We start from the raw sequence: 10,657 nt of genomic DNA, 5'->3' as shown, positions 1-10,657 counted from the left end.
CCTACATTGGGTTTATTAGACAATAAGACTAATGCAAACAATTTTTTGAAACAGGAGAGCGACTGAGCCCCTGGGTAGCAGTTGGATGCTTCACAATGGGTGTATCAATCATATTTTTCTGAGGAAATCTCTCTTTTGGGATTTTTAGATTTTTCTATGTAGCTTTTGAGATTAAACTGTTAATTTTCTTTTTTGCGAACTCTTAACAACAGATAGTTGTTTTGCTTGAGAACTGTAGCGTTCTTTTTGACATAAATTTAGTTTCACATAGATATATGTAGAGAGATTTCATCCCTGTTATATGTTGTTCAGACTGGTCACAATCAGACCATTGTGGAATCCGCTAGTGACTCTCCATATGAGTTTAACTTGAAGTGGGTATCATTTCCAGCTTAAAAAACTTATAAAAATTACTATTTGACTTGTTTTTAAAGTCAAATATCAATGTAACACAATGAAGATAATTGTTTTCGGAAGTGCAAAAACTTGTTGGTTGGAGATAGTTTGGAAATGTTAAATTTTAAAAATAAAGTATAGTGCCAGCTACCTCGAAGTTGTTCGCGGAGTTTTATGGACATGTGCAATATGTTGAACTAGTGGTAAGTTCATTAGTTTTCCACTCACAGATGCTAATGTATGCTGTTTGTCAAATGCAAATTACATTCAATTTTATGACATTCTTTTCATTTGTTTTGCAGTCTGCAAACCAGAAACGAAAATCTGTTTCTCTGAATGTTAATTTCTATATAAAATAGTGGCAGTTTCTCTGTTTAACCCATAGCTTGATGGAGTCCTTGTATCATCGGAGAAGTGCAGGTTACTAACATATTATATTATTGTTTTTAAGTATACTTCTTATCTTCTTTATCTTTATATGTTGATTGTTGAGCTTTTGCTTATCGATAAACCTTTGTTGTTCAGCTATGCAAAACTTTATGCCACTATGAATGAGTTGCTCAATTGGCATGAAGTTAGATCTGCATTCAAATAGAGATGAAAGTGCTGGTCCCTACATCAAAGAGTGATCTCCATATACAAGGTCAAATCGGTCCAATATATGTGTTCAACGAGCCACTTAGTCCTGAACAAGCACAAGGAATGCATATATTAGGACCAAGTTATATATACTCATTCCTTGACAATGAAAATGCATTTCAATCAGATAATTAAGTGCCTGGAAGGATATTTGATGCTAGAGACGGCCTAGCATCACATATAACTTTCGGAATTAATGCCAGGTTCTTTAGTTTTCATCAAGTACGTGTGTGTGTTTAGTCAAGTCAACCAACAGTTTGTTGGTATGTGATTCACGAAGTGACAGTTCTCTTCCCTCTTCCCAGCTTGTAATGGTAGAACACTATTCAATGTTTCACCTATGATGGTACATGCCATAGACAGGACATCATTTGAAGTGACTGTGATGTCTGGTACACAGTTATGTTCGCAGAGGTTGTTGCAGCAGATTATATGTTGTATTGGATTATTGGTGCAGTGTCTGTGGTTTTCCCTCTTTTTACTCGTTTCGAGTTGTATAAAACTGAAGAAAGTGAAGAAGCAGGACATAGTTTCTTAATTCCTACCAGAAATCAGTGCCTTGCTGCTGAATTTATCAACTTATTGCTTCTGTTCTAGATATCTAGTTAACCAACAGCAGACGCTTCATCTGTCTGGATTTTTCAGTTCTGGGATTCTTGTTGCAACCAGTTTCTCCTAAAAACTTGATTTGGAAATGCTTTCAGCTCGAAGGTATTTGTATAACATGGTTGCAGAATGTGGTAGGTATCGTAGTATCATTACATATATAGAGATATATTGATCTAGAACAATTTTCAGTGTTTATGGTCTTTGACTTGAAGCTTAATATCTTCTTACATATGTGTGTTTATCTAGGTTTGTCTGAGATGCTTACAAAAGATGCTATCTCTCATGTAGTTCTTAATCCCATCATTTGGGTTAACATGGTTTACAATGTGCAGCATGGAGTATACACAATTTGATCATGACCCAAGATTGCGTCAGAGGTTATGTCATCTTCCTCATGTTGATAATACGCAAATTTTACTTGGATAATCCAAAATCTCATTCTATTGTTGGAGGTAAGCCTCTTCTTCATCCAATAATAAACCAGATTGTTGGAGAAAGATCAACTAAAGAAGAACGCATAGATCTGTCTTCTTTTACTCAGTCTTGGTGAGATGAGTTTAAGGTAAATGTGTCCACCTGTAAGGTTGCTCCCTTGCTTCTGTGACTTAGTTGTCTATTTATGCAATTACTGACAAGCTGTATATGTGCAGGCAGAGCATTGCAGTAACAGATATAGATGCCCTAATAGCTTTTGTTGAGACTAGTCAAAATATGGGCTGTATCAAAGATGTTCTACATATGGTTATTCATGCTGTTTCCCGGAAACAATTATTTGTCTCATTTCTGTAACAAATCAAGTTGATCGAGGGCTTTCACCTCTTCGTCAATTTTTTAGAGAGGTATTACCTCTGTCAACTGCTCCTTATTTTTGGAGGGGTTCATAGAATTTAAAAATATGTTTGTCTGTTATGACCCATGGTTTGTTTTGGTCAAGGTTGTTATGTACTCCCTCTGTTTTGAAATATAAGTCATTTGACTTTTTTGGCACACACTTCTGAGTCTTTTGACCGCATAGTTAAAATCGTTATTTTAAAAAAAAATATTGAATAAAAATATATAAGATTAATATTTTAATTCAAAAAAAGAAAAGTTTAAAAATAATGATTTTAACCATGCGGTCAAAAGATTGAGAGATGTGTGTCAAAATGTCAAGCGACCTATATTTCAAAACAGAGTGAGTATATGGTATGGGTAACTTAAATTGTAACTTGTTAGTGAATGTAGCATGAATATCGTCTAGATCATTGTATTGAAAATTTGGTGGAAATATGTATGTGTTGATACCTCTCCACTCTCCAGTCTATACATGTTAGGAAGAGGACACAGTATTCTTACTGTTATGCAAGTATTTCTGCTTATTAGCTGAACTGTTTAGTTGTCATATTAGTTTGGAGTAATAGAGTTAACAACAGTAAAGTAAGCACAGCCAAAGCTAGTTGACTAATCCCTCTCTAAAAACTAGTTATATTTTTATAATACAAGACGTCGATGAAGATTAAAGAACTTCTTTTACTCAACACATTAAAAATTGAACTGGTTCTTTCCTTAGAGAACTACCACATAACCTATTTCTACTTGCCTACTTTCTCCCATTAGGATCTACTGCTATGTGATGAGGAACTTTAGTGAATAAATCTTCCATTTATCATTAATTTGTTTGTGTATATAATTTATATATTAGAAAAGTGTATTTATGTATAATCAATAAACCTGCAGGGGTTATGGGGCCTACATAAGAATTAAAATTTAATAAAAAAATTAGAAGATTTCAAATTTGAATATATTTTTTGTATTTTATTAGGTTGGCAGTTGGCTGGAACATGCTCCAAGTATCGAAGGGCCTTTGTCCTTTTAGGTAATTTCATTAAGGTTTCCATCTTTCCGATCCTATATAAGTTTTTGAATATCCCTAAATCAGAGGAAAGCATATATAATTTAATTATTCAATAGTGAATTTTTTTTTCCCTCAAGGTTTCAGGTTTGGCCTAATGGCGAAGCCACTCATCCCCCATGACAAAGGTCATGGGTTTCATTTTTTACTCTTCCTCCCTACTATATATATAACTGAAAAAAACATCCTCCCCTTTATAGTGGGTAGTTGTATATTCTTTTTGGTTTTATTGTAGGATTTATTCCTTGTAATGCCTGTCCTGCATCAAATGAATTTCGGTTGCCAATTAAGCTTATGTATTAAATTTTTTGTTTATTTTTTTTATTCCAGGGATTATGAGCCCATCAGATTGTTCGCCTTACAGTTTCTAGGAAAACTTCTTGGCTGGTCTTTGTTCAATAAAAAGGTATTTTTTAGCGTAGCTACGGCAGACATAGAAAGCTTGGTCTGCCGAAGCTAAATATATATGTGTCATATCAGATGGGCTATTTAGGGTGTTATCACAAGAGAACAAGAGAGAGTACTTCAGGGGAAGCAGATGAAGGATGAAGGGGACCTCTGCTAAGCCTGAATACTAATTTATATGACAAAATTATCAATTATGTAGATATGAATTCCTCGTGACACTTAAATAAATATTTCAAAATATTGTAGCACATTTATATTTTACGCTTATATGCACTTTTGGGTAATTATTATTATTCACATGTGTGAAATATAATGAGCATGTTTGATAGTTAGACACTGGAAAAAGTTAGAATTTTGGGTCATACTAGGTTTGATTAAATAATTTTTTTGATATTAATATTGATAGTTATTGAATTGAAACAGTAAATTAGATTCTGACATGGGCCAAAATACTTATTAATTTATAATTAATATTTTATTACATATTAGCGCTTAAGATGAAGCCTAGCTGGTTTAAAAAATAAAAGTTGTTGGGGTGAAGTCTTTAAGAGCTCAAATTAGGCTTGATTTCCCGGATAAAAATGCAAACCCAAGATGCCCATATGGTTTTGAGAATGAAACCCAAGATGCCCATATGGTTTTGAGAATGAATAACTAAAATTGAACACTGATTTGTACAAGTTCTAGATAAAAATTATGAGTTGACTAGTGTTCAAGAAACCTAAACTTAATATGAGGCTAAAGCTTGTGCACTTTCTGTAAACAAATTCAACTCGAACCTTATAACCAGTATTCTAAAAAAACATATCAAGTGGGCGCTCGTCTAGATGGAACGAGTGTCTAAAATGTTTCGATTTTGTACCAAACGAGTGATTAAATGTTTTTGAGAATGAAGCAGACAATTAAACTGATAAGCGGTTAAAATAACGTCTGACTTGTTATTTTTTATTTTTAAAATATTAATTTTGTATTATACAATTATAACTATATTAAAATTTTAAAAAATATTTTATTAAGAATATAATAAATTTAAAATCTTATCGCGGTTTAATTTTTATTTTTAAAGATAACAATACTATACTTAAATATTTAAATATATATTATTAATTCGTTTACAGTCCCGCTTAAAATTCTGCTTAAACATCCCTATATGCCTAACCTCAAAAATATACATGATCATATTTTCAAAATGCGATATTTTAGACCTTTCATCTCCAAACTATTATATTTATACTTTTTCTCATCAACTATACTATACTATTGTTTAATTTTGGATAGAAGGGATACCCACTTTTACGTAAAAGTTAAAACAGTGGTTTCGATCCGCTAATCAAAATAATCATTAATTAAATCTGCTAACCTTTTTCTTTGATGTAATTAAATCTGCTTACCTAGCCACTAAATAGAGCGCACAATAATTCCTTTTTATTTCAACGTAACGTAATACTCCTCCTTTTATTCACAGGCTAAAACATTAAAATCCAAATCATTTACAATCACCAATTCCCAATTGCCAGCTCAGCACTACCTAGATATTTCCAGAACCCCAGTCTAATACGACACCGTACCGTTTCCGCCGACGTCGTTTCACATCTCAAAAAACGCACTATATATTCCTTCGAACCTCTCTAGTTTTCACTCTATTTTTAGCCAAAGTCTCTCTCTCTCTCTCTCTGTGTCTCTCTCTCTCCCCGATTCAATTTTTCTAGGGTTAGGGTTTGAGTTTACTTTGAAAATATCACCACGCATATACATACAAATATATAATAATTTCTATTATAAATGGCGCCAGGAAGCTTAGAATCAATTTTCAAGTGGTCAAACATGGCTTAATATCATCTCAATACTCACTCTCTCTCTGGTAATACCCCGCTCTCTCTCTCTCTCTCTCTCTCTCGCTCGCTCTTTCTCCCTCTCTCTCTCTTGCTCGTTCGGTCTGTATCTGTCATAATTGCAGTATGTTATTGTAGTCTGCGGTTTTTAGGGTTAGGGTTGCTTGTATTGATTGATTGAGTTTCTGTTTGTTTTTTACTAGTTCAATAAGTTTTAATTCAGTATAACATATGTTTTATTTGTTTCTCTTCTATTCGATATTAGTTTATAGATTAATCTATATGTGCAGTCACACTTTCACAGCACAATCGTCACACGGATTTTTTAGTAATTCACATAATTTGGTTGACAATATGTTCACAAGGTTAATATTGAAACTGTTTACGAGTGTGCGAACCCGGTATTTCTACAGTAAACCTCAAATAAGTGCCCGTGGTTAGCTGGCATCTAAAAAACAATAAAAACTCTAGTCTGAAGTGTGCTATAATGTTCTTAAGATAGGAATCTTGATAAGCTAATTAAATTTATGGGTCTGGAGGTTATCGATTTATAGGGGTTTAATTGTAGTAAGAGTTGTGTTTTTATGTTGTGATATTTGTAGTAGCATAGTGTACAATAAAATTCTACTTGTGACTAGATTGCATCTGTGTGTACAGTGGTGGTAGTCCTGGGATGGAAGTTTATAATATTTCTGAACCCGGACATGCAGATGCCTATCTGGTACTTTCTTCTTATATATGTATAAAGATTGAAAATATGATTCTGTAACAAAATAAATATTGTTTGAGAACTTTGTTGGAATGGGGATAGTAATTGTCTAATTTTGTACTTCAGATTCAAGGTACCGAGTTGAATTCTCATCTAACTAGTCCATTAGTAGACCAATCTGAAACAATGTATAACAACGGAGCCCCGGAGTTTGCTGCTGTTCAGCAGGGCGTGTACTATCCTACTACCACCAATTACGGCTATATCTGTACAGGTGAGGCATTTTTGTAGTTGTACTGTGTTTTTGAGCCTTTGGTGATTCTTTGTTTTCTTTGCTTATTATTGGTGTTCTTTTATCATCAGGAATGGAATCACCTAACAATTGGGATGACCACCAAAGAATTTTTGGATTGGATGGTCAAGAAATTCAGTATGCGGTGAGTATATGAATAATCTTTTGGCTTGTGCATCATTTTCTTGAAAATAAATTGTATCATCTTTGGATATAGTTATTGATTTTTTATATGTTCTTTCCAGGGTGCGCAAGCTGAAAATTTTCCTTATTTATGTTATACACCTAGCTATGAATATACAGAATCTCCCTATAACCCGTATAACCCTTACATTCCTGGTGCCTTGATTGGCATTGATGGGTCATATATAGGGTCACAACAGTACTATACAGTCCCCTCATATGAAAATACTGTAACAACACCTGGTTATTACCCCATGGTTGTCCAATCAGGACCAGATATCTACCCAAATAGTACTCTTGAGCCATTCACCGAAGGAGCAGTATCGATTGCTAATAGTACTGATGGCACTGGTCTCAAGCATCACCTATCTCCAGCATCTGCTGCCTTTACAATAAATTCTTCGAGGATTGCTTCTAACCTGACAAACTCGTTCACAAGGGGATCTGGGGTATCGAAGATTAATGCTGGACCAAGCAAACAGCCAGTTACTCATGTTAGTGTGCCATCAAATGGTTATTCCAAAGCAGCTGTGTCAAATGTTTTCCAGGTTGGCCTTTTAACCAGTCTAATAACAGGTTTCTATATATCTGAAGCTCTTTGTATAATGTATGTTTCTATATTGTCTACAGGGTAGAGGCAGTCAAAATTTTGATAACCTTTCTCATGGCAAGGTTTGGTCTAATCGTAATCAAGTAAAAGTATCGCAGCCTGGTAATGGCTTGTCTAGTTTTGGCTCCAGTGCCCAGGCAAAAACTGTGACAGATAAGGTTCAAACGAAATTTAACGGTGGCAATGGAAGTCCTGATGCATCTTCTGAACAGAACAGAGGCCCTAGAACTAGCAACTCAACTAAAATATTGGCTGTAAAAGCCTATACAAGCAAGACTGGAGAAGGTGATCCTCAAGGAAGTATAATAATTCATACAGATCAGTATAACAAGGAAGATTTTTCGGTTGACTATGTAAATGCAAAGTTCTATACAATCAAATCATACAGTGAGGATGATGTGCACAAGAGTATCAAGTACAATTTGTGGTCATCGACGCTTAATGGAAACAGGAAGCTGAATAATGCTTATGAAGATGCTAAGAGAATAGGTGGAGAGGAAACCAAAGGCTGTCCTGTTTTTCTCTTCTTCTCGGTATGATTTGTTTTCTCTTTCTATTACTAAGTTTTTAGATTAATATTTTACTTCTCTTGACTGATCTGATTACCTTATTTCTTCAATGAAGGTAAATGCAAGCGGTCAATATTGTGGAGTTGCTGAGATGACGGGTCCAGTAGATTTTAATAAAGATATGGATTTCTGGCAGCAAGATAAATGGCATGGGAGCTTTCCTGTCAAGTGGCACATTATAAAAGATGTTCCAAACCCAAACTTTCGGCACATCATTTTAGAGAACAATGAGAACAAGCCTGTGACCAACAGCAGGGACACTCAAGAGGTTTGATAGCTATAAACTTCTTTTTTCTCTTTCTTTGTTAGCGCTCATAAAGTATTATAGTTGTTCAGATTCTAATTCCTTTAGATTTGTAATCATATACTCTAGTATAGAAGCTTTTTTGATTTTACTGGTAGAAATTTGGTATATTGATACTCCCTTTGTAGATGTATATGAATACTGATACCCCCATTGTAGATGAATATGACTGTCTTTGTGTTCCTTCCCCCAATGAATTTTTTATGTTCTTGGGGTATGGATGGCTTTATGAGCAAAGTCTCCTGAAACAAAAATAGACCTAATCTACCCTGCACAGGAGCATCTGTGCAGCCATGTCATGATAAATTTACCAACTGAGATTTTGAATCTTCTAATTTGGTTAAATAGATATTAGTTCTGTTTCCTGGCCTTGCTAATTACTTGGCATTATAAGTCTTCTTGTTAGTTGTATAGAATTAAAATTGTCTCATAATTGAGTTCTTTTTTAAATCTTGTGCTTTTACAGATAAGGTACAAGAAAGGTATGGAGATGCTTAAAATATTCAAGCACTATACATCGAAGACATCATTATTGGATGACTTCATGTACTACGAGAATAGACAGAAGCTTCTGCAACAGGAAAAAGCGAGGCTATTGATTAAAAACTATGCGAATCCATTTATTTTGTCTCGTGAAGAACCACCTCGCAACCTGATTGGCTTTCTGAACCCGCCTATAAATGAAGTTGCGAAAATTGAGAAGGCCAAGGAGAATTTAGAAAAGTTCGCTGTTTTAACTGACCTTGTTTCGGCTGACAAAGAAGTTAATAAAGGCACTGAAATAGCAAATAATAAACCTGTAGCTACAGAAGATAAGGTAGAGAAGGAGAGTGGTCTTCTGAAAATTGGTTCTCTCAGCATTAATCCGACAAAGGCTGGCGTGAAACCTGTGGATGTTACTGCAAATTCGCCACCCATTGTCCCTGCTGCCGAAACTGCTAATGCTTCCAAGCCAGTTGACATTGTCACTGTAGGTTCAATGCCTATCAAGGTTAATGGATTTGCAAAGTCAGTTAAATCTTTAACTGTTGGAACAATTTCCCTCGATCCTGGAGTGCTCAAGGCAGACAAAGTTCGTCCCTCTGCAAAGAGTGGTTCAAAGAAAGGTTGATTATTATGATAAATTTATTTTATGATTGGGAGTGCATTTTACAAGCTAATGCAAGGTTATTTTAATAATACATATATCTTTTGGTGTAAACTGAGTATTGTTCTGGGCAAAATTTAGGTCTCGAGAAATATTGTTCTTGAGCCATGATTGGTGGTTTGTTTACTTCTCTATGACTGGAGGTGACAAGATTGGTTGTACTTTTAGGGGAGGCTTGATTGATGCTTTTCATTAGCATTTTTGACAGTGGTACGCGGTACCAGTTGTGAACTGGAAATACAGAATGTAAACCCGGCTCTGGGTTATTGCCCTTTGAATTTAATTTCAAAAACTATGACAAATTATTTGCTGACCCAATTTTATTTTTTAATTTGTCGGTTGCAGTTATGACTTGTCATCGGTATTTATAATTATTTAGAATATAATTTGTATCGAAATCTATGAGATGACAAAAGAATGCAGAAGAATGGAATGACTAAAATTAATAGTAGTGTGATGTCTACTAGTATACATAACATAACATGTCTATAACATAATTTAATTTTTATTCTATTGTTTCAGGACTTCTGATCAAACACATCAGTGTAAATGGATTTCGCTAGATGAGTTCCATCCAAATTCAGAAGAAAAACCATTTCGTTATAAATATCGTTCAATTAGTGCAATATTATGAATATCGTCTAAAAATTAAACTGTTAATATTTAGTTGGAAAAGTGACAGCGATTCGCGAAACACATTCAATATTAAATAAAAAAGCTAATTCATAATAAGTATCATACAAATATTATAAACATTCAATATTAAATAAAAAAGCTAATTCATAATAAGGATCATACAAATAATATGAGAAGAAGTGATGTCGAAGATATTGGGGCCGTTTGGGTGAGTTTAAAACAAATGTTTTTTGTTTAAAGTAAAAAAAAAAAAGTGGAGTTAGAAGCAAGTTAACACTTAAAAGTGATTAAAGTGTTTGAGAAATAAGCAGAAATCCTCAAACAAAAACTAATAATCCTCACTTATTTTGAGTACTTCTTGATTTTATACAAACGGTACGAATAAGTGCTACTAACTTATAAGCGCAGAAGTCGATTTATACACCACCACTA

General features: G+C 34.2%; 2 protein-coding genes and 1 long non-coding RNA gene across 4 annotated transcripts in view; all 3 read left to right on the top strand.

The window, feature by feature from the left end:
* LOC108197108 (uncharacterized) overlaps positions 1-368 on the top strand; it is a 3,868-nt gene extending 3,500 nt beyond the window's left edge. Inside the window, exon 4 of the mRNA XM_017364617.2 lies at positions 55-368. Coding sequence (XP_017220106.1) covers positions 55-122 — 68 coding nt within the window. The 3' untranslated portion in view covers positions 123-368. The remainder of the gene's footprint in view (positions 1-54) is intronic.
* Positions 369-3,505: 3,137 nt separating this feature from the next.
* On the top strand, positions 3,506-4,230 carry LOC135148361 (uncharacterized). The gene is made up of 2 exons (XR_010286484.1): positions 3,506-3,663; positions 3,866-4,230. It is a non-coding gene; the product is annotated as an uncharacterized LOC135148361 (long non-coding RNA).
* Positions 4,231-5,580: 1,350 nt separating this feature from the next.
* Positions 5,581-9,920, top strand: LOC108199690 (YTH domain-containing protein ECT4). 2 transcript variants are annotated; one of them, XM_017367629.2, is made up of 8 exons: positions 5,581-5,804; positions 6,433-6,496; positions 6,611-6,758; positions 6,848-6,921; positions 7,022-7,507; positions 7,590-8,102; positions 8,194-8,406; positions 8,909-9,920. In XM_017367629.2, exons 2-8 carry the CDS (start codon positions 6,449-6,451, stop codon positions 9,551-9,553), a joined length of 2,127 nt encoding a protein of 708 aa, XP_017223118.1. In that variant the 5' UTR covers positions 5,581-5,804; positions 6,433-6,448; the 3' UTR covers positions 9,554-9,920. The 2 variants fall into 2 exon arrangements, with proteins under 2 accessions (XP_017223118.1, XP_017223119.1); XM_017367630.2 differs by lacking the exon at positions 6,433-6,496 and having other exon boundaries at positions 5,588-5,804.
* The last annotated feature ends 737 nt before the right edge of the window (positions 9,921-10,657 follow it).

This window comes from Daucus carota, chromosome 8, assembly GCF_001625215.2.
Source record: "Daucus carota subsp. sativus chromosome 8, DH1 v3.0, whole genome shotgun sequence".
Classification (NCBI taxonomy): domain Eukaryota; kingdom Viridiplantae; phylum Streptophyta; class Magnoliopsida; order Apiales; family Apiaceae; genus Daucus; species Daucus carota.
Note: the sequence above shows the minus strand (reverse complement) of the source record. Positions and strands in the feature narration are given on the sequence as shown.